The sequence below is a fragment of the Phocoena sinus genome, chromosome 2, assembly GCF_008692025.1.
Source record: "Phocoena sinus isolate mPhoSin1 chromosome 2, mPhoSin1.pri, whole genome shotgun sequence".
Lineage (NCBI taxonomy): Eukaryota > Metazoa > Chordata > Mammalia > Artiodactyla > Phocoenidae > Phocoena > Phocoena sinus.
This window is the reverse complement of record NC_045764.1, coordinates 12,824,033-12,847,416: the sequence shown is the minus strand read 5'-3', so window position 1 is coordinate 12,847,416 and position 23,384 is coordinate 12,824,033. Positions and strand designations below refer to the sequence as shown.

The window sequence follows — 23,384 nt, the reverse complement described above, 5'->3', positions numbered from 1 at the left end:
ACGCGGGTTCGTGCCCCGGTCCGGGAAGATCCCACATGCCGCAGAGCGGCTGGGCCCATGAGCCATGGCCGCTGAGCCTGTGCGTCCGGAGCCTGTGCTCCGCAACGGGAGAGGCCACAACAGTGAGAGGCCCGCGTACCACAAAAAAAAAAAAAAAAAAAAGGGTAGGAGATGTGGTAAAGGGCTCTCACCCACATTGCTGGGACTACAAACTGGTGCAGCCCCTCCGTGAAACAACCTGGCAGCGTGTACTGAGAGCCTTAACATATTCATACCCTCTGAACAAGTAACTCCCCCAAAGGGGAATCTGTTCTAAGGAAATCATCCAATATAAGAAAAAGTTTTATATAAAGAGATGTTGATGGCACCATTATTTATGGTAGCAAAGAACTGGAACCAACATATAGGCTATTAAAACTTCATTAGACTTTTAGGCAGTCATTAAAAATTGTCACTGTGAAGAATACTTAATGATATGAGGAAATATATAGACAGTATAATCTCAAAGAGATTTTTTTTAAAGATATTGGAAAGATACCCACCAAAACATTGACATTGATTGCTTCTGGATAAAATGATCACGGTAATTCTTCACTATATTTGTCAATATTTTTCAAGATTTTCCATATAGAAAATATACCCCCCCCACACACACACACGTCTCTCCTCTTAAATGCCACTGAAAACCATGAAAAGCTCTAGTTCACCTAAACAGACATAAGAAAAAAGAAGTTCCATATAACACAAAATAAAAATATTCACTGTGGCCTATTTACTGGACCAAATTTTCATTGACACGTTTTAAATCTGTGAATATCTGATGCTGAAACTGCAAAAGAAAAGTAAGTCAAAGGGACACACTAGCTTCTCCTAACCTATACTTTTCATTTAAAATGCCTCTTAAATGTGCTCCTGTCCTCCTACTTTGGCTCAATGTGCCAAAAAAAAGAAGTGTCTTCTGGGTTTATCACAGTTGTTTCTGAACAGTTCTTGCTATGCCAAAGCATTTGAACTTTTCGCCTGTGTGCAGGCAGAGCCTAGTTTATGAATGGGTTGTATTCCAAGTGTTCATTTGGAAGGTGGCTGTTGGTTTCAATGGGGAAACGTATTCCAATTCCTAATGGAGTAAAAGCCTGGGGTCTTGGTCCTCTGAGGGAGGGGTTAGTGGAAGAGAAAGTTTCTTCTCAGGCTTCTGGGCACAGAAGAAGCTGGAGCACAGTTTCAAAAAGGTAAAGCTGATTAGCAGCACAGTGAAACCGGTCATTTTGGAGCATGGAAACTTCAGGAGTCAGGGAAGACTTGTGAAAGATGCATGAACACCGCAGGCCTTGGGTGTGTGAAAGACGGAGAGGGCAACGTGGTCGGACTGGAGGAGGATGACTCAGGAAATTCAAGAGTAAAGAAATTAAGTTTCTGCTTATTTAGATGAGTGTCTTCAAATGTTTTAAGACTATGGATGACTCAGTCAGCAAGGCTTCCAGCACCATTCATACCTGGTTATCCCTGGAAACAAAACAATGACAGCTGGGCTTCCCTGGTGGCGCAGTGGTTAAGAATCTGCCTGCCAATGCAGGGGACACAGGTTCGAGCCCTGGTCCGGGAAGGTCCCACATGCTGCGGAGCAGCTAAGCCCGTGCGCCACAACTACTGAGCCGCGAGCCACAACTGAAGCCGGCGCACCTAGAGCCTCTGCAACAAGAGAAAGCCTGCTATGAGAAGTCCGTGCACCACAACGAAGAGTAGCCCCTGCTCAGCGCAACTAGAGAAAGCCTGCGTGCAGCGACAAAGACCAAACGCAGCCAAAAATAAAAATAAATTTATTTAAAAAAACAAAACAAACAAACAAAAACAATGACAGTGATTGTGTGTGTGTTTGTGTGTAGCGGGATTCCAACCTGGGTGTACGGGTATGCAAAATAAACTGTAAATACAAATGTTTCTATTTATAAGGCGATAGGTGTGTTCTTGAAAAACTTTAGGTTCTGCCTAACACTAAAATAGATTTTAGGGAGAACACTCAAAACCTGTGGAAGGCTTAAAAAGAAAAACTGTTGGGCTTCCCTGGTGGCGCAGTGGTTGAGAGTCTGCCTGCCGATGCAGGGGATACAGTTTGGTGCCCCGGTCCGGGAGGATCCCACATGCCACGAAGTGGCTGGGCCCGTGAGCCATGGCTGCTGAGCCTGCATGTCCGGAGCCTGTGCTCTGCAATGGGAGAGGCCACAACAGTGAGAGGCACGTGTAACGCAAAAAAAAAAAAAAAGAAAAAATGAAAAAAAAAATGTTAAAAATATACATGTCCGTCTACAAAACTGTTTAATTCCTAAGAAAAACAGAAGGAATTTTACCTTTAAAAATACAATTGTGAAGATCATTCAACACAAATAACATAAGGAACGATTGAGTTTATACAGACTAGAACCGAATGCACATAGACTGGACAGAACCATGAAATTAGTTCTTCCAAGACATTGGACCTGGCCACCTGAGTCAAGCAAAGAGCAAGGACAAGGGGGACAGGTGTCCCGCTGTCCTACCTGGTCTGCTCCTTTGGCCACATCGGGTATTTTTGCATCCAGCTGCTGTTATCTGGAGGCATTAAACAGTACTGTGCCCAAGGAAAACTGTGTAGGGACCAACTTCTGCCTCGTATGCCAGCACTCCCCATTGACCAAACTTGTGTAAACTAATTTGTGTAATGTAAACACGCACATAGCAAAAACGCCTGCATGATTACGCATTTTCTAAAGTAGACTCAAATCTGTAAAGGAAACCCCACTTTCTTTTCTTCTATCCAGCCTGACCACCGTGTGAAAGCTTCCTCCAGGATACCAACACTTAGGAATTCCAGATGAGAAATCTGGGAGGCATGACCTGAGAAAAGCAGGGCAGCTGCTAGCACACAGGGCACCTCTGTGCACATCAGAAGATGAACTTCCTCTGTGCAGGCAAATTACAAAAAGGGAGCTGTGGCCCTCTGCCGCGGGTGGTTGGCAGTACTGCCCCTTCCACCCAGGTGCCTCTGTGCAGGTTATGTGATAGAAGTGCCATCCAGGTCCCTCATTCTGGGGTCGGTTAATACAGAATACCTTCCTCAACATGCAGGTGGAAACAAAAACAGAGCATGTTTATTACAATTACAAATAGCACTAAGCTCTGAATGTTAGGGGGTCCAGCAACTTGCAGATAGGATTTGAATCCTAAATGACCAAGCCCAAAGGAATCAATGTAAAGAGAAGCAATTTAAATAGGAATACGTGGGACTTCCCTGGCTGCCCAGTAGTTAAGACTCCATGCTTCCACTGCAGGGGGCACGGGTTCTATCCCCAGTCAGGGAACCAAGATTCTGCATGCCAAGAGGCAGGCACCCCCCCCCAAAAAAAGGAATACATGCAAGAGAATGGAAAAAAACAAAACTGTAAAAATAGAAGATGGGAAGCATAATGGCACCTGAGGAAATGTTCAGCAGGTCCCTGAAAATGACACAGGCCCTTTATGCTTTTTTTCTTTCTTTTTAATAAATTTATTTATTTATTTTTGGCTGCATTGAGTCTTTGTTGCTGCACGCGGGCTTTCTCTAGTTGTAGCGAGCGGGGGCTACTCTCTGTTGCGGTGTGCAGGCTTCTCACTGCAGCGGCTTCTCTTGTTGCGGAGCACAGGCTCTAGGTGCGCGCGCTTCAGTAGCTGGGTCGCGCAGGCTCAGTAGTTGTGGCTCATGGGCTCAGTAGTTGTGGCTCGCGGGCTCTAGAGCACAGGCTCAGTAGTTGTGGCTCACGGGCTTAGTCGCTCTGCGGCATGTGGGATCTTCCCGGACCAGGGCTTGAACCCGTGTCCCCTGCACTGGCAGGCGGATTCTCAACCACTGTACCACCAGGGAAGCCTCCTTTATGCTTTTGTACATGCTACTTACTGTGCCTATGACCGTCTTCTCCAGCCTCTTTGAATGCCAACTCATTCATCAAGATACAACTCAAATAGCACTAACTCTCCCCGGGCAGTTAATGAAGCCTCTGTTGTCTGGAGATCTGTGCACACAACCTGGGGAGAGGGGTCCCTCGTCCAGAAGGATTCCAAGGCTTGAGAACTATCACTGTCCCTCCACCCAGGTGCCACCCAGCAGCCAAGCCTGCACGGCAGGAGACCCAATGGCCGCAGCTGTCTGATCTGATGGCCGCTCTCTTTTTTGTCTCTCCCCTTCTCTCCCTCTTACAAAATCTGAAATTAGGATGTAGGGTCACTAAATGCCATCTGAATGGACCTGGATCTGGGGGCAAATAAACATAGTTGCTGTGTGGGGTCTACTTGTACAAAGCAGCTGAGAAAAGGCAATATTATTAGAGAAAAGGTTCACGAAAAGTGATGCAAAGATTAGCGAGAAAGCGAGGAAGGAGGAGCTTTGGATCCTGGTCTCTGTTGGACTCTCAACGCCCATCTGTTCCAGGAGCTGCCCCATCACCCTTCCCTGTGTTTTCTTTTAGCTGATCTGACTGTCATTTACAACCAAATAAACCTTGAAGGCAGTTCTGTTAATTCACCAATTTAGCACCTTGTTTACATAATTACATGCCTATCTTCCCACTAGGACTAGGAACTCCTTACAAGCAAAAACTGTCTTTTTCATAATGCTTCCTCTAAGGCCTTAAAGAAAACACCTCAAAAAAAAAAAAAAACCACCCTAAACCAATTACAGATTATTGGTAGTAGAACTTTAGATATGAAAATGACACTTTTTACAAAATGAAGTATATCAAATGCTGGATTTACCTATAAATTGGAAGATTTGTGAAAACACCAAAATAGGAAATAACATCATTTCCACATATGAGTAACCTAAGTGCAGATAATAAGAACTCCTTTTGGCTAATAGCCCAAAAGATAACCGTTAATGTAATGGAGAGTATGAATGGAAGAAAACTATTTAGGTACCCAAACTAGAAAACCTGGGGTCGCCCTGAACTCCTTCCCATCCATTTCCCCCAGGTAGTTACCAAATCCAGCTCAGTCAACTTCCCAAACATCTCTGGGGACACCCTCTCTCTGCCACCACGGAACTGCCCTAGTTCAGACTCGGGTCGCCTCTTACCCAGAGGACAGCAATGGCTTTAGCAGAGTCTCCTCTGGTGGCACTGAGTCCCGTCACTGACCCATCCCTGGGGTGGCCACAGAAACACCCGAGCACCCCGGGGCTCTGACTTCTCCCTTGTTGCCTGTCACTCCCTCTGTTTAGAAACTTTGATGCTGATTTCCATTTCCGCTAATAGGGTGGAACTAGGTTATTCAGATCAACTCTGCCACTGAAAACAGCTAAACATCCTAAATAAAATAGTTTTTCAAACATCTCCTTAAAGGCGTCAAAGCACTGAAGAGGCAGGAGTTACCTTGCCACAATCTGAGTGAAAGCAGAGTGCGAGAGCCGTGAGCTCCCACGGAAGCCACTCACTCTGACGGCTTTGATGGTCCCGTGGGCTGAGAGGAACAGAAGTCGGATCCCCAAGGTGGGGATCTAATAGGAAACCCTTTCTCCATAAGGGTAGGATCCAAAAGGGTCACAGCCTCAGCGTAAAGGTGATCCCAAAATAAACCCATTCCACCCCCAGGGGACTGCAGCCCAAATGTATATCACCAGCAAGTCCAAAAACTCCCAAGCTGTGAGTTTAGTCTAAAATGGCCTTGGTCTGTAGTGCCCCTAGCCACCTGGCCACAGGAGACAATCCTCTCTGGAGGGACACACTTTCACTCCAAGACTTGAAAATCCTCCTCGAGTAATGGTTCAAGGCAAATGAGCAGCTCATGGCCAAAATTACAAAGCAAACATGGGAACAAGGCACCATGACTAAGAGAAACCGGCAGAAACGTAACATGGTAGAAAGATATCCCGGGAGACTCAAGGTACTAGTATCATCGCTATTCTCACAATGCTTGAAGAATCTTAAATTTAACTTACGGCACGTTTCTGAACGCTAGAACTTTGAGAGGCATACCTGAAGCTGTTAACAGGCCCCAACTATGTGGAATAAAGCAGAAATGACACTGCAGTGCACCCTTCTATAAAATAAGGCCTCGGATTGTTCAGAAATGCTTTCAATGCCTCCACACGACTGACTTGGTGAGGTTCTAGGAGAGAAGCTGTTGACTCTCCCTGAAACTTCTCTGCCATGTTCACGAGGCAAAGTTCTCGCAGGCGGCTGTGGCCATCGGCTCTTGGTTTGTCATCAGCTTGTGGTTACCCCACAGCTCTTATCACCAGCTTGCAGCGAGTCCTCCCCGACTCTCCCGGGCGTTGCTCAACCCACGCAGCAAACCGCTCTCGACACTCTGCTCAATCCTAGCAAAGACAGAGCTTACGTGCTGATGAAAACACAACGTGGAAGGGCTCACAGCACACCCGTGGAGCACTTCAGCGGCTCCACTCAGTCATTCAACAGTATTTATTGGGTGCCTACTACATGCAAGCACCGTTCCGGGTGTAGGGAGGTGGCAGCAAATACGACCTGGTCTCAGCTGCTGGTGAGCTGAAGTTAACAGGTCCACAGCCCAGCCGGGGGAGAGAAGTAATAAACATGTAAACACCTCCTTTTCCGACAGTGTCAAGTGTCACAGAGAGAATAAGAGCTGTGTGAGAGTGGAGGGGCTTCTTTAGATGTGGTCAGGGAGGCTCTCGGAGAGGGCAAGCCTTCAGCTGACAAAGTAAAATGACAAGGGGCCCGAGGGAAGAACATTCCAGACAAAGAGAAAAGTAAATGCAGAAGCTCTGTGGCTGCTCTGAACTTGGCTTGTGTAAGGAACAGAAGAAGACCAGCGTGGCTGGAAGGGAGAAGGCACAGGGCGTAGTCGAGGCCAGGCCAATAAGAAGTCTAAGCCACTGAAAAGAGCTCGGGCTTTTTTTTTTCCTCTTCAAGTTTGTATTTTTTGTTTATTTGGTTTAAAAAAAATTTTTTTTTTGACGTGGACCATTTTTAAAGTCTTTATTGAATTTGTTACAATATTGCTTCTGTTTTATGTTTTGGGTTTTTTGGCCACGAGGCATGCAGGATCTTAGTTCCCTGACCAGGGATCGAACCCTCACCTCCTGCACTGGAAGGTGAAGTCTTAACCACTGGACCACCAGGGAAGTCCCTCAAGTTTGTTTTTATTTTTTTACATTTTTTTTTTTTTTTTTACAATGTTTGTAAGTTTCAGGTGTACAGCAAAGTGATTCAGTTATACGTATATAGGGAGGCCTCTGGAAGGTTTTCTCTGAAGAAGTGACAGGACATCATTTACGTTTCAGAAAGATCACTGCCACCGCTGTTGAGAACTGGGACTGAGACAGGGTAAAGGGACCACCGAGGGACCTGAGGGCCCCTGCCATGTTCTAGAGGAAGAGAATTCATGTGGAAGGAGAGAAGTATGCAGAGTCAGAACTCAGAAATGCGGGTAAGGAGGGTTCTTGAGTTTGGGGCTTGAGCACCTGGGTAGATGGTGGTCCATTGACTGAGATGAGGGAGAAATTAGTTCAGGGCATGACGGGAGGTGGGGCAGCGCAGGGAGAGGGAACCAGGAGTCCTGGTGGGGACACATCTGAGGTGCCCATTAGGTAGTCAAGTGAAATATCAAATAAGAAATTGAAATATGGAGCCCGGCAGGGAGGTCAGAAGGGAAGATGTCCATTTCTTAACTATGAGCGTGAAAAGCCACGGGACTAAACAAATAAGGTCATGCAGATGAAATACACTCTGTATTTCCAGAAGAAGACCCTGGACAGAGTCCTGGGGCGCTCTAACATTTAGAGTCTGAAAGAAGGATGAAGAGTTCGATAAGGCACCTAAGGAGTGATGGAAAACAAGAATAAAACCAAGAAGGTGGCCTCTGGATCTGAAAACACGAAGGTGAGGCTGACAGGGGCAGCTTCCCGGGAGCGGTGAGGGTGGAAATGGCAGGTGGGACGCAGGGGGGCGGGACAGCCACTACAGACCACAGGACACAGCGGCTTCAGGCGAGGGTTTTCAACTTCTGCTCTAACAAGGAGCAGAGAAGCAGAGTGGACACTAACGTGAGAGATGGGACACCAAAGGAGGGTTTCTGCTGTCAGGGCTGTTTATTTTGTTTCCGAGATGGGAGGTCCCAGAGCGGGGAACGCCGTCCAATACCAAGTGAGGCAACAATGGAAAGAAAAAGTCTTTTTCTCCAATTCGGTGGCCACCACCCACAGGTGGCTATCAAGCACTTTAGGGAAATCTGAATCTTAAGATTTAATTTTAATTAAATGAGATTTAAATAGCCATCTGCGACTAGCAGCCAGCAAACTAGACAGTACAGTGCTCCAGCACATCTGCAGGCTGATGGATTCGGTGTCCAAAAGCTGGTGGATTGGGTAGCAGGGAGAGTGGAAGGCGATACCTTCTACTTGTTCAACGCCTTCTAAAGCCTTAAAGGTAATCAGCTAGGGGGTGGGGGAGACAGAGGGACAAAACACCAGAGGGAAGTTTAAGGAGAGTGGAAAAGTAAGAAATAGATTCAAAGAGCAGAGAACACGCTGAGAGAGAATAGTACAGTTCCAGGGTTGAGTACCACTTGCTTTTTATGGTAAATTTTAAAGTGGCCCTTGTCAGAACTGTTAAGTTTTTCTCTGGCAAACAAAGCCTCCTCGGCCTTTGAAAATCTGCCCTCAAACTACCTTTTCAACCATCTCCTAGCACTCCCCCTCATTTACCTCTGCGGTTTTCGATCTTCTTGGTGGCAGAACCTTTTTTCCCTTGTACCTGTACAGTATGTATTCCTTGCCCGCAATTTAAAAAAAAAAAAAAAAAAAGTTGACAACGATGAAAACAAAATCAAGCTGCACTGGATGAGGCTGAGGTGAGGGATAAATTCCCCCACCAACCCAGCCCCCTCCCCCCAGCCTCAGAGGCACCTCCAGGGAACCCCAGGGTTTGAAACCAAAGATTTACCCCAGACAGTGCTTCTCAAACTGGAAGGTGCTTACAAATCACCTGTCTTATTAAAATGCACATTCTGCCCCAGAAGGTCTGCAGAGAGGCCCACAGTTCTGCCTTTCCAGCAGGCTCCTGGGTGATGGCTGTTGCCATGCGTCTGTGGATTACACCTGGAGTGAGCGGCGAGGCCCGAGGCCACGGCCACAGCAGAGCCCTCAGCATCATTCACTCGGCCGGCTTACTTTTGCCAGTATTTCCCCTTGGCCACACACACCCTTCCTTGCCTTCTCCAGCTGGGAGATTCTATTCCGACTTCAAGGGCCTCTCAGTGTCAGATCCTCTTGAACCTTCCCCAAGAGTCCTGGGCAGAAGTAATCATGACCCAGTCGCCCCCACCTCCAAACCCCCCGCACTTTCCCCCTTTCTCACTCTGCTCCAGCCACACAGGCTTCCTTGCAGTTTTCTAATCATGCCAAGTCAGCACCAGCCTCGGGGCCTTTGCATGAGCTATTCCTTCTGCCTAAAATGCCCTTCCCCCAGATATCCTCATGCCCAACCCCTTCATCTTCATCTCTTTACTCAAATGTCTTCTTCATAAGGTTTATACTCCGACCACCCTATATAACACCCTCCACCCCAGCATTCCTGATACTATAGTCGTTTATACACATGTTTATGCATATGTCTGTTTCCCCTGCAGTTATGAGCAATTTGAAGGTACGGTCCACAATATATTCATTTTGCATCCCAAGCGTCCTGCACAGTGCCCTTACATTAAAAAAAAAAAAAGGTGGGCTTCCCTGGTGGTGCAGTGGTTGCGAGTCCGCCTGCCAATGCAGGGGACATGGGTTCGTGCCGCGGTCCAGGAAGATCCCACATGCCGCGGAGCAGCTGGGCCCGTGAGCCATGGCCGCTGAGCCTGCGCGTCCGGAGCCTGTGCTCCGCAATGGGAGAGGCCACAACAGTGAGAGGCCCGTGTACCGCAAAAAAAAAAAAAAAAAAAAAAAGGTGAAATATCAGATTAATAGCTGACACAACCTGTAACTAATGAATCTGAATTACATTTTTGACTCCTTGAACTGACTGATCAAGGCGTTAAAGATACAAAAAAGAACATTATAACAAAGCAGAAAAAGACATCAAAGCAAGGGCACAAAGATGACTCTAAAATGATTAACTTATAACTCAAAGATGCACAAGGATGTCGAGTGCAATGGTGATGTTCTGTCTGTGAACCAGGATAAGAGAACAATTGATTTAACATGCGCTCTAGTAATTTTCCATGTTTTGCCATTTAAAATACTTTTAAAATGATAAAATGAAAGCTAACATTTATTAAGAACTTGCCATGTGCCAGCAACTCTTTATACATCTTACAAGTACCAACGTATTTAAGCCACATAACAAACCTCCATAATAAGCACTATTAATATCTCCTTTCATAAAAGAATTGTGACTAAGGTCACACAGCCAACCAGACAGTGTGGCTTCAGAGCCTGAACTCCTAACCACTGCGGACCGGTGAAAAACTATGCTTACTTTGAATGTCAAGGTTTATCTTTAGGTAGGTTACTGTTTTAAAACTCCCTACAAGACTTTTCGTAAAGAAGTTTTATATATGCCCTCTTCCTACGTGCTTTGAATATAAGCAATGCTCTTCTTTCTGTAAAGGAAAAACTGTTTTCTCTTTTTCTCCATGCTAATAGCTAATACTTTGTCAAAGCCTTTAAGACTAAGGAAGGAAAGAAAAGATCTCCAAGAAATGAATAACTCCCGGGCCTGTCCCAGGTAGCACAGTTCCACGGTTAAGGGTACGGGATTGAATCCCACCACCTACTAGCACTGTGATCTCGGCAGGTAATTAATTCAACCTCTGCCTGTTCCTACTATTCTTCCGAGCTGCTGGGCTTCCCACCCCACACCATCCCCAACTTATTCTTGCGACGGTTCTTAACTGGGTTCCATGAACCCTCAAGTGGTCCGTGGATAGAATTCAGGGGATCTGTGAACTGGGTAGGATGTATCCTATGTGTTTTCATTAATTTGTTCAAAAGCATTGTTCTAAGAAGGGATCCACAGCCTTCACCGGACTCCCGTGGGGTCCCTGGCACAAAAAGCGGAAATGTGGTTAAAAGTATATACCGAGAAATAAGCTAGGAGGTATTTTTAACTGTTCAAGAAAGGAAATAAACCTGGTTTGGTTGGTAGAGGTGAGAATGTTAAGATATGGAGTCAAGGGAAATACCTAGGTATTCCTAAATAAAACGGCATCTTTTACCTCCCTTCTAACCTTCTAGAAGAAGCTGCCCCACTTCTACTCATTGGCTCCATAAATCTTTAAGCTCTCACACCTGCACACACACATCCGAATCAACCACTGTCTCAAAAGTATATCCATGAACACTGTGGTCTCCGGCACATCTAATTCCGCTAACCTTCCGGCTGACTCTTCTCTTGTCTCACATTTCTTCCTTCTCCATCCCTCCCTCAAAGCCAAGCGTCCCAGGTGTTCCTATTTCTCCCTCAGAGATTGAATTTACCCCCATGGCTTCAACCACCAATCCTGCATGGATAACTATCAATTCTCCATCCCAGCCCTAACCTTCTCCTGAGCTCCAATGCTACCTTCCAACACCCCGCAGGTGGGCACAGTCATTAGACTGTCCACCACCATCACCTGCAACTCAACACGTCTCAAATCAAAAATCTGTGTATCCTTTCTCAACACACAATTCCTTCTCTTAACTTTTCAAGCTCAATCACATGGTCACCATTCTTCCAAGGATTCATCACATGCTGTCAGAGGACAAATCCTGAACATGTTTCCTTATTTTTAACGATATTCCTTCTACTGTATGGCTACTCAAAGTACAGGCTGTGGACCAGCGGCGTCTCATCACCGAAGAGTGTGACAAAAGCAGAATCTCAGGACTCGCCCCAGACCTGCTGAGTCAGAATCTGCATTTTTAAAATGTCCCCAGGGGGCTTCCCTGGTGGCGCAGTGGTTGGGAATCCGCCTGCCAATGCAGGGGACACGGGTTCGAGCCCTGGTCCGGGAAGATCCCACATGCCGCAGAGAAACTAAGCCCGTGCGCCACAACTACTGGAGCCCGCGTGCCACAACTGCTGAGGCCCGCATGCCTAGAGCCTGTGCTCCGCAACAAGAGAGGCCACCGCAGTAAGAGGCCCGCGCACTGCAATGAAGAGTGGCCCCCGCTCACCACGGCTACAGAAAGCCCACGCACAGCAACGAAGACCCAACGCAGCCAAAAATAAATAAATAAATAAATTTTAAAATGTCCCCAGGTGATTCAAACACACATTAAATTTTAAGAAACACCTGTCTAGCGCTTATTAATATGCTACCAGCCTAACAGCATCTGAATTTGTTCATTTTTAGGTATCAAGCACTGAATCCTTATTATGTGCCAATTACAGTGCTGGGCTTTAAATACATTATCTTACCCTCAAAATAATACTGTGAGGCCATCATCATCATCTCCATTTGTAAGAATGAGTAAATCGAGGCTCGAGAGAATAAATCACCTATCTGCTCAAACAGCCCATCAAGATAGAGGCAGGATTTGAACCTAAACTGTCTGAACACAAACCATTTGGCCAAATTGCACCAATTCCCTTAAATTCCAAAATTTGTATCTCCAAGGGTATGTTGGCAGATTTAATTACTCTGGGTGACTGCATTTTCTAATCAACATAAGGTAGATTTTGTTTGTTTATTTACAATTCTTGCTGAAAATCTTTCTAAAGACATAGCAGACAGCAGACAATCCTAACATAGAAAGAGAAATCATGGTCTTGCCAAGGGCGTCATTCTGAATGTTCAAGTTCATTCTAAGGTAGTCAATAAATGGACAACAAAATGTATTCCGTTCTCAGGATGTAATCCCAAGTTTTAGGGGGTATGAAAATATTTCCCTAATAATAAACTTTGTGTGTGTGTTGTGTGCTTGGCATTCTTCTTTTCTCTAAAGTAAAGGGAAGAAAGAAAAATTGTGTGAGACTAGCTCTTGAATGAATGGTTATTTGGGTTCCATTCACTGGGTTCATCTAATGTCTAGCTCATTACTGTTCTCATTTAATTGCTTCATTACGTTCCATTCAGACACTATTTCATAGTTATTTCACTTTTAAACCCTAGTTTCCTTCTTTTACCTTTTTCAGTGCCCAAATATAAACCCATGAACCTAAAGGACATCACTATTTCTTCAATATTATTTCAATTCCAGGACCTTGTTGAGAATATAACAAAGGCTACGATGCTCAGCTCAGAAAACCACGTTATCTGCCAAAACACATAAAACATGGCGCATGGGCACCAAGACAATCTCAGACGAGTACTAGGTAAGTACTAGCTCTAACACTAGGATGGATACCTGCCTGATGTCACCTGTCCCTTCTCTGGGAACTGTTCTTCCCCAACTCCAATGGGCAAGAGCTGCCACCTTTTCTCAACGGCTTGGTCTAGGGAAATGCCACAACTGATGGAAGCCATACCAGTCAGAATCCTTCCATGGGACTTTTATAACTGAATCGGAGACAGAAAGACCCTTTTGCGGGGTGGAAATTACAAAATGTGAAATTCAGGAAGCATTAGTTCCCTGCCCTGTGGAGGAAACCGGACAGCAATGAGCAAGAATACAGCCAAACGGACCCAACAACACCCAAGCACCTGGTTCCGATTATTGCCAAAGCCCAGCCCCAGCCCTGCTCTCCGGGTCTGCTTACCAATTTGTCCTTCCACTGTGACCTCCAAAACCCTCCTAATATTTACAGATTTTGCCTCTGCTCATCCACATTTCCACAGCTTGCAACCAAAAAAACGAACACTGATGTCGGTTACTTCGAAACACTACGTTTGTTTTACACAAGTTTTATGCCCTTTAAATTTTTTCTATGCAAAGGTCTTCCTTTAGATATTGAAATAGGCTTTTAAATACTCATTTCTAAAAGGCCCTCATTTCACTCCGCATAAAAATCTTTTAGAATATCTATTTAAAACAAGGCTTGGGCTTCCCTGGTGGCGCAGTGGTTGAGAGTCCGCCTGCCAATGCAGGGGACATGGGTTCGTACCCCGGTCCGGGAGGATCCCACATGCCGCGGAGCGGCTGGGCCCTTGAGCCATGGCCGCTGAGCCTGTGCTCCGCAGCGGGAGAGGCCACAGCAGTGAGAGGCCCACGTACCGCAAAAAAAAAAAAAACAAAAAAAAACAAAAAAAAAACAAGGCTTGACTCCTAACATTCTACATGCATGCTCCACACACTATTAAAATATAATTGTAAGAAGCTAACTCCCTGATCGTTTTTAGTTTAATTCCAAATGTAACAAGACAAAACTGCCTCAAGTCATCTTTTCCTTTATGTATTCAATTATATTCTCCGCTTAAAATACTTAAAATAAAAATTGGCAGTGATCCATTCATTGATGGGTAGTCTAAGTCCGAAAGCAGTAACATATCGAATTAACCACACAAAGTCAAGCTTATTCTTGTCATTGAGAATTACCACCACAATGGACTTGAAATTTTCCACCTTAACTGCAAGTTTCTATATTTCAATCAAATAGACTTGGACTTAATAGACTGCAACGCAGTCCGACTACGATCAATCCCACAAACTCTTAGTTCACACATCTCTTGCAATCACCACAGATTTCCTTGCCCCAACCATGGCCTTGAAAATTCCTTGAGTGTGGCTGCATTTGCAAGGTTATAATAGCGATGCAACTTTTGTTATATACTATTATTCTCCCTAGTCTGGGGCTCCTAATTTAATGGTAGGAACCTACTCGACTGTAAAAGGAGTCGAATCTTGAAGTTAGAAAAAAAGTTGGAAATCATCCATTCCAATCACCTTAACTCACAGATACAAATATCGATACAAAAATAGTTAATAGGCCCAAGGTCAACAGCATTAGAGAAAGAATTAGAACATGGATCCAATGAGCATTTTACTATGGTGTGTAGATGACTCCCAATCTTGTAAAATGCTTAAAGGATCCTCCATGTAGTAGATGACTACGGTTCCCCTTTAGTGCTCCAAATATATGGTTATTTCTAAATGTCCTTAAGACAAATGCACATGAATTTTAAAAGCAAGAAATTGCTATGTTCATGACATCTTTTCCCATTAATCCCGATCACATTAGAAATGTAGGGAAGGACTGATTTGAATGATCTCTTCCTGCTCTACTAGGCTTTCTCAAATGTCTCCATTCATACACAATACAACGGACAAATTTATTCTCATATTATACTGTAGACTTTGGTGCATACAAGGTCATATGAAAACATTTATCTAAGACTTTGTTACCTAAAATGAAATCAACCAGAAACACATGGCATCTGAGTGTAGATCTCATCTTTATATACCCGTCCTTTCTTTAAAAAAAAAGAAAGAAAGAAAGAAAATAAACATTTTTAAAAAGAAGCCTGTGAAACAGACCTTTCTTATGTCAACTCGAGCCCTAAAAATAAAAATATTTGGACAAAAATGTGAGGGGCATTTTTAGCAATCTTTTGCACAGAGGCTAGCACAATGTGCCTGATGTATATTTGTTGAATGAATAACATGGTTATATTGCATACTATGGAAACTTGACTTCTCTGGATGACTACACTTAGACTTGCTAACTTCTCTCGAGAGCAAAAGAAAATGCACTATCTACAAATCACATTATTTTAATAAGCTTTAAGTAGTTTCAAAATATTTCCAATTAGCAAGAAACTCTAAAACAAATGTAGCAATTCAAAAGCATAAAGTAGCAACAGAAGTGGGTACAGTAAAACACCACACAATTACAAGGTTTTCTAAAGTAAACTGGAGTTGGGACTAATTCCCAGACAGCACACCCTTTCGGTGGCATTATTATCATCACTACTTTACTAGATTAAACGCTCAGACACAAACACTCTCCTGACCAAAACACCAGAACTTCAAAGGAGATAAAAGCACCCATACATACAGAACTAACAACATTACTTTTTTTTAAAAAGCAACTAACAGCAACATAATAAAAAAACTTAAATTTAGAACGTAACTCTAAACTGTACACTTATTACACAGGAAAAATAACACTTTATTTACTTTAATAAAACGTAGGGGGGTTTTGATGCAGTCGTATCCGCTGTTGCAAAAGCTTGCATTCCTAATTGCTCAAGAAGTTATCAGGAAGTTAAAATGAACTCCAGGCGATCAGGCATTAGGCCGATAGGAATAATCAAGTCTCAACCTTCTTAAAAACAGTCGCTGCTTGCAAGCACAATCGATCAATCCTGATACAGTTTCACCTTTTCCCCAGCTCAGCCTGGGAAAGAAAAATACAAATACGATGCTTTTGAGCCATTTCAACCAACTTCACTACACCGAGAATGTCCTTTCGAAATCCAACATGGTTTTCTGTCATTTCTATTATGCTGAAAAGGGCCCACAGACATCCATCGAAATCAAAAGTACGGAAGGCAAGCGTACACTTCTCCTCAGAAGCTAACCGACTGCAGTGGGTAAGGTCATGGGCAAAATTCACAGGCTCATTTAAACTTTCATGGCTCAGCCAACAGCTCCTATCAGATTTCCTGATCCCAAGAAGATTAAAACTGCAAGAGTTTCTCGCTGGAAGATCATCAGGAAACTATTTCGGACCCTCAGACTGCAGTCCGCATAGCCCGCAGCGGCGCATCTCCAGGACCTCGGGCTAGCGGGTTACGCTAACCTTTCCAAGCCGTCTCCTCCAACCTCTGAAACAAACCCCCCCAAACGGGTGCAGTCAACTCAAGACAGCCGTCCACCGCGCCCACCGAGACCCCCTCCCGCTGTCATCCCCAGGCCGCCCTTCCGCAGTCGGCGACTTCGGCCTGGCTCCCCAAGGTGGGGGAGGAGGTCTGGGGAACAAGACTCCCCGCCAGGCAGCTCTTCAGCGGGCACAGCGGCAGGGCGATGCGGGAGAGGAGCAGAGGAAGATGCTAAACACCAGAGCCATATTTACATTGGCTTTATCTTTGCCAAAAAGATTCCTGGCGTCCAAGAATATCGCCTTTAAAGGGAAAAAAGGACCTAAGCACTAAGCCGCTGCCCAAAGCTCCGCGATCTCCAGTATTCTCACCCCTGTGCCTGGTGCGGGGAGGCTTCATAGGCTCCCAGCCTCGGGCAGGTACACCTGCCGGACGGCGGAGGACCCGGCCTCCCCCGCCGCCCCCGCAGAGGAAGCAAGCGCCGGGACTCTCGCCCCACCAGCCCCCGCCGGGGTGACAGCCCAGGAGGAGTCGTGGCCCGCACAAACTTCCCAGTTCCCGGGCTGCAGAGGACAGATCGGCCAGCAAGCGGACGCATGGACCGGGGGCGACACTGGTACCCGCCCCAGGGCTCCACTGCAAATGGGACCCCCTCGTCCTGCATCCGGCCCTAGGTCCCTAGGGGGTCCAAGTGGCGCCTGGGCGGCCCCGAGGGGCGGGCGCGCGGCGCGGGGCTGGGGGCACCGAGGCGCCGCGGCGAACGGGCAGCCCCGGAGGGCAAACAGCCGTAGGGCCCGGGCCCCGCTCGGGCTCCCCGCCCCTCAGCAGCTGCAGGGGGCGGAGGGGGAGGAGGAGGCGGCGGACGAGGACGACGACGAGGAGGACGACAAGGAGGACGAGGACGAGGAAAGGGACCGCGCGCCGCAGCCCGAGCCCTTACCGAGTGGTTTACCCCCCACATCAGGACGCTGAGCAGCGGATCGCTGGCCCGAAAGAGCTTCACTTTCTGCGCTACGAAATGCTTCTTCTTGGTCTTGGTCTTGCTCGCCAGGACGGAGGACCCCAGGTTGCCGGGGGTCGCCATGGCCGCCGCCTCTGTCCCCTCCACCGCCGCGCTCCCGAGGCCGGGGACCCGCCCTCTCTACACGCCGGCCCGGGGAGGCAGCTGCATCCCCCCCGGCGGCGGCCCCGGCGCGCCGTGCCCCGCTCCGGCCGCCGGCACGCTCGTCCCGCTCCGCCCGCGGTGCCCGCTCTGCCCGGCTGCCGAGGGAGGCTGCGCTCAGCTCGCGCTCCGGCCCGCTTCCCGCGCCCGCCGCGGCTCCGAGCTCAGCCCGCGGCTGGACCGGGCGCGCCGCGAGCGGCTTCCGCGTTGGGCGCCGGCGTCATGACGCAGGGGGCGGGCGGGCAGCAGCTGCGGCGCCGCCGGGCGGGGCGCGGAGCGCGAGGCGAGGCCGCGGGACCGTTAAGCTGCGCCCTCTCGCTCCGGCTCCGCGGCGGCCTGGCCGCCCCCGGGTCGCAGGCGAGCTCGGGGCGGCAGCTCCCCGCCGGCCGAGGAGGCCGCGGGGTGGGCGTGCGGCGCGGGGAGGGTGAGGACTCCCGCAAGGTATCCCTTCTGCAGCTCAGGAGAAAAGAGGGAAGGATGGGGAGAGTACGGAGATCGGAGGAGAGGAGCCCCCAGAGACGGTGGCCAGGCGAAGGAAGGAGGCTCGGGGCATCGCCGCTTACCAGTGCCAAGAATCAGGAGAGCTAGTGAGACGTGAAACGCTGCGTGGAGACCAGGGCTTCCCTAGCACCGAGGGAAAGGACCTGGGCACATGGTTGGCCGCCTCCCAAAGTAACCCTGCAATGAACTTATTAATCCTTTTGTGCCTTTAACCACCGGGCCTTTTGGACCCTGAACGTGGGCCTTCCCACATGCATGCAGAAGGGAGACTCCCACCTAAGCCGCTAGGCTGTCATTCCCACCACCACTAACGCCCTCCCTAGATGGGACCCTGATTCCTCATCTAGAGCCCTTGGTTTGGCCAGGAGAATCATGCCCCAAATTGCACCTCGTATGTCAAATCCTCCGCGATGTTTCCTATATCCGTTTAATTCATCTCACTCACCTTCCGCGGAAACCTTTTCACTGTCTTCATACACGTACACCTAAATTTAGCCCTTCTTAATGCTGGGAATACCTGAACCACCTCAGGAAGCTGCCATTCCAAGTATGTCTAAAAACCTGTTGTCCCTATATCTTCCCCAGTAATCATAGCCCTGTTCTAGGCACTTACCCTACTCAGCCCACTGGGCAAGTCATTATATATCTATTGTCATTAATACTCCCCCTCAAGTATAGTGGTCTCCTACTGTGTACCAGTTAACCTGCTTGGTTCTCTCAGGGAAAGAAAGCATGACAGATCCTGATCCCTTAAGGAGCTTGATGAGTCTCGAAGGGTGGGAAGTGACAGGTCATGTGGTCACCTTCATTTGCTCCTTTTTGCTTTGACTGTTTTTTAAACACAAGGGTTGCCCCAACATCCTCTTATTCTTTCTCTCTTGCTTCATACTATTGTCCAAAATGTTATCTGCTCCCCCAGCCTCAACCATCACCACTCTTAGTGGTTAAAAAAAAGAACAACCTGAATTTGCAGTGAGAAGAGGTGGGGTTGCCCAGTTCTCCCACCTATTTGAGCAGAGAACTTCTCTGAGCCTCAGGTTCTTTGTGTTAATAATAGAATAATCAGGGTACTTCTGGTGGCGCAGTGGTTAAGAATCCGCCTGCCAATGCAGGGCACGCGTGTTCAAGCCCTGGTCTGGGAGGATCCCACATGCTTCGGAGAAACTAAGCCCTTGCGCCACGACTACTAAGCCTGTGCTCTAGGGTCCGCGCACCACAGCTACTGAAGCTCGCATGCCTAGAGCCTGTGATCAGCAACAAAGAGAAGCCACTGCAATAAGAAGCCTGCAGAACCTCAACGAAGAGCAGCCCCCGCTTGCCAGCAACTAGAGAAAGCCCACACGCAGCAACGAAGAGCCAATGCAGCCAAAAATAAATAAATGTATAAAATAATAGAATAATCAGACACAAAGGTCACTTTAGGGACTACTCTGGGCCTGGTAATTATAATCCTGCCCTACCTACTTTATAGGATGTTCGTTAGAATCAAAATCAACAGTAGACAATGGCTCTGAAAAGCACTCTATAAATCATACAGCACCGTATACACACAAGATGAAATGGAGAGTACTTGTGGATGACCCATAAACTCTCCCCGACCTCAGAGAAGTGCCTCGTTGAACATCTCTACATCAATTGCCCACAGACAGCTTAAAAATTGTCTAAAACCAAGTTCAACATTGTCCTTCATCTCACATGTTGGTTCATTTTTCTATTATATTGAAAATGGCATTCATGTCACTGCATTACTCCAACCACAAGTTCATTCGTTTAACAAATTTTCATTGACCCAGGCTTCAAAGCTTAGGATCATCACTGATTATTGCCTCTCACCACCACCCCACATAAACCCTGTTACCAGGTCCTGTCCATGAAAAAAATTGTGCTCCAATATTATCTCTTCCCTGGTGCTCTCACTGGTCCCCCTAGTTGAAATTAATCCATCCACCTCAGTGCTTCCATAGCACTTTATTCTATGACGGCTCTATTGGGTTTAACTGTATATTAATAATGGAAGACGACACGCTAGCTGTGAAGGCTTAAAAGCTGAATTTAGTGATGACAAAGTGTTGAATGAACCTACAGGAAGGGAAGATGGATATGTGTGGGCACTGTCAGGTGAGGTTTCACTTAGGAGGGCGCAAGGTCTGGATGGGTGCACAGTGTCATCCCTGTTAGGGGCAGACAGAGGTGCAGGCATGGAGATGAAAATCCACGTGGTATTTTCAGATAGTAATGAGGAGACCTGTAGCTTTGAAAGGACAGAAATATTTTTCCAACCTTATTAAGATATAAGTGACATATAGCATGAGGTAAGTTTAAGGTGAAAAACTCGATGATGTGTATATATATATATATATATATATATATATATATATATATATATGATTTCCACCTTAAGTTTCGTTAACACGTACATCACACATAATTACCGTGTGTGGTTGGGTGTGTGAGTGTGCAGTGAGAACATTTAAGATTTACTCTCTTAGAAACTTTAGAGTTTGTAATAGAATCATGTTAAGGGACAGAATTTTGGGTGATTTAACTTACTTTGAATGGCATTTACGATAATGCCATTCAGGAATAGGTCATGAGATGATTTTTGCCAATGACCTTTCACACTACCTTTGTACTCTGCAGAGGATGTATGTGGTGTAGGAGTTCTAGAGTTGCAGAAATGACCTCAGAAAGTACCTAACCCAGTTCTCAGATTATCTACATTAGACAATGGAGATCTAGAGAAGTTTAAGTGATTTCCTGACTTGTTGGGAGACAAACTCTTTGAAGGCAGGGTCTGTGTTATACTCACTCTGTATGCTTCCAATGAACCTAACATACTCCCTTTCCCATAGCACCTATGGCAAACTTTTGATGAATAAATGAAAAGGAAATTTTCATCTCTCACATCAAAGTTACAAGATTCTACACCCAGGAACTGTGTGTGGAGGGGTCCATTTAGAAATACTTTATTGGGAAATTAGGTTAGGTTAGACATAATATTTAAACTTGAGGGTTAGACACATTTGGATTTAACAACTTAGCAATTTGATCACTGTTTTCCTTTGGAGTTTGTGTGATAACAAAACAATACACATGTCTTTGGTTCAGCATCTAATTCAGGCTGCTTATATATCAAGGGTGGAAGCACCCCAACCATCAACAATCGACAATGGTCTTGATGAGGGGCGTGGCTAGAGAAAGAAGAGGAAGGAAGTTCCATCTCAGGATGGGGATGTGGTCATGTCAGTCAAGGAGAAGGCCATTCCCACCTCTTTGCATTTGGCCTGTTGGGCTGTTCATCCAGCTTCCAAGGCCATCACAGCTGCCAGAAATGCTCCAGCAGCCAAGTTCACCAAGAAGAAGGAAAGAAATGTTGGGAAGATTGAAAGCCTCCCAATACTGACTTGCTTCTGCTTGTTGTTACTTTTTAAAAAAAAACTTCCTTTTACTATAATCAAGTTTATTTACTGTCCTAGAAGAGTACGGTGAAAGTGTTATGTTAACTAAGGTACGCAATACCAGAAATGGAGGTTGAAGTAGGGTAGATGCTCTGAATTTTTATTTTATTACCCTTTTCATCAAAAAAAAATACTTCCTCAATTTAATAATTCCATTAGAATTCTTCCTTGAGAAAATAAATTCAGTAACTTCCTTAGTGCTATGTGGAAGCTGTTATGCTTTCCATTGCTCTATGAAGAGATCAGAGCAAAATGTGGGACAAGGCCATTCGATCTTCTGTAGTGTCATCCAGAGCCTTGCCATTAAAAATGGTATTATTTTAGAAGGCCATTATTAAAGTGCATATACAGTCAAACTCAGCCAGAATGCCAGCCAAATAAATGGGATCCAAGAATTCAGTTGTGACATATGAGTTACTTTTGCGGGGGGAAAGTGTTGACGCGATGCAACACAGCTTGCCATCTGGGAGTTCTGAGGGTCTAGCCGTGCCGTCCAAATGCCTCCTGAGCTGGCTGTGGTTTGGCACCCGCTGGCTGGGGTTGTCCACCCATTTGAAAATGATGGTGATTCTTCTGGCTTCTGCAGCTGGCTGGCACTTCCAGGACAGTGGCAGCAATTCCAGGAATCTTCCTCTTGGTTGGCAGCTATTTTTTTGGCCTGACTTGGGCAGATCGGACAGGCAAAAGACAGTATATAAAAAAGCCAACACTAGGGTGACCACTTCCCAGCCTGTTTTGCCTTCCCCTCCACTCCCCAAGCAGACGAAGAGGACTTTAGTCACTCCCTTGGGAGACAGGAAGCTGAATGGAGGACAGGAGTCAATCTCCAATATCATCATATCTTTATTATGTATACCTTCATAACAGAAATAGAAATTTCCAACATTGACAGAACAATGAAATGTATTACAGTAGATCCCTATGGCAGACTATAATGCAACCAATAAAAATGGTAATTTCACATAAAATGTAATGACATTAATCATGATATTAAAATAAGTGAAAAAATAGGATACAAAATTGTATATTTTATATTAAGATTAGAAAATGTATTTGTGTATGTATACATGTAAAACACTAAAAGAAAATACATTGTACTGTTGTAAAAATTCATGTCTTTTTAAATTATTGTCTAAATCCATCTTTTATAAAAAGATGCAACCATCTTCCCTCATTAAATAAATAACACAGTAATGGCATTTAACATAGTAGTCCAATTTCTATAAGAGAACAGCTTTTTAAGTTACTTCTTGCTATTTATCATAGTTATTGTTAAAATAAGTCTTAGTGGAACAGGCCATTTTTCTACATGTAGAGGGGAGGGAAGCTTCCCTGAGTTCACAAAAAGTCCTTAAGAGAAAGGAAGGCTACAAATACGAGGAAAATAGAATAGTGTTGTTTTTATCTATTAGACATCATATCCCCAATGCATAGGGCCTATGAATTTTTATTTTTTTATTTTTTATAAAAAGTTTGAAATCAGGAAAAAAAATACAGACTCCAAAAGAAAACTGAAAAATTAATATTCTAATAAACATTTTATTAACTGTGCACAACACGTAACATAATACTAACAAGTCTTTTAGATTTTATATAAAAAATAT

General features: G+C 45.7%; 1 protein-coding gene across 1 annotated transcript in view; it reads right to left on the bottom strand.

The window, feature by feature from the left end:
* PIP4K2A (phosphatidylinositol-5-phosphate 4-kinase type 2 alpha) overlaps positions 1-17,794 on the bottom strand; it is a 176,665-nt gene extending 158,871 nt beyond the window's left edge. The window contains exon 1 of the mRNA XM_032623881.1: positions 17,600-17,794. Within this exon, the coding sequence (XP_032479772.1) occupies positions 17,600-17,743 (144 nt within the window). The 5' untranslated portion in view covers positions 17,744-17,794. The remainder of the gene's footprint in view (positions 1-17,599) is intronic.
* Positions 17,795-23,384: the final 5,590 nt, after the last annotated feature.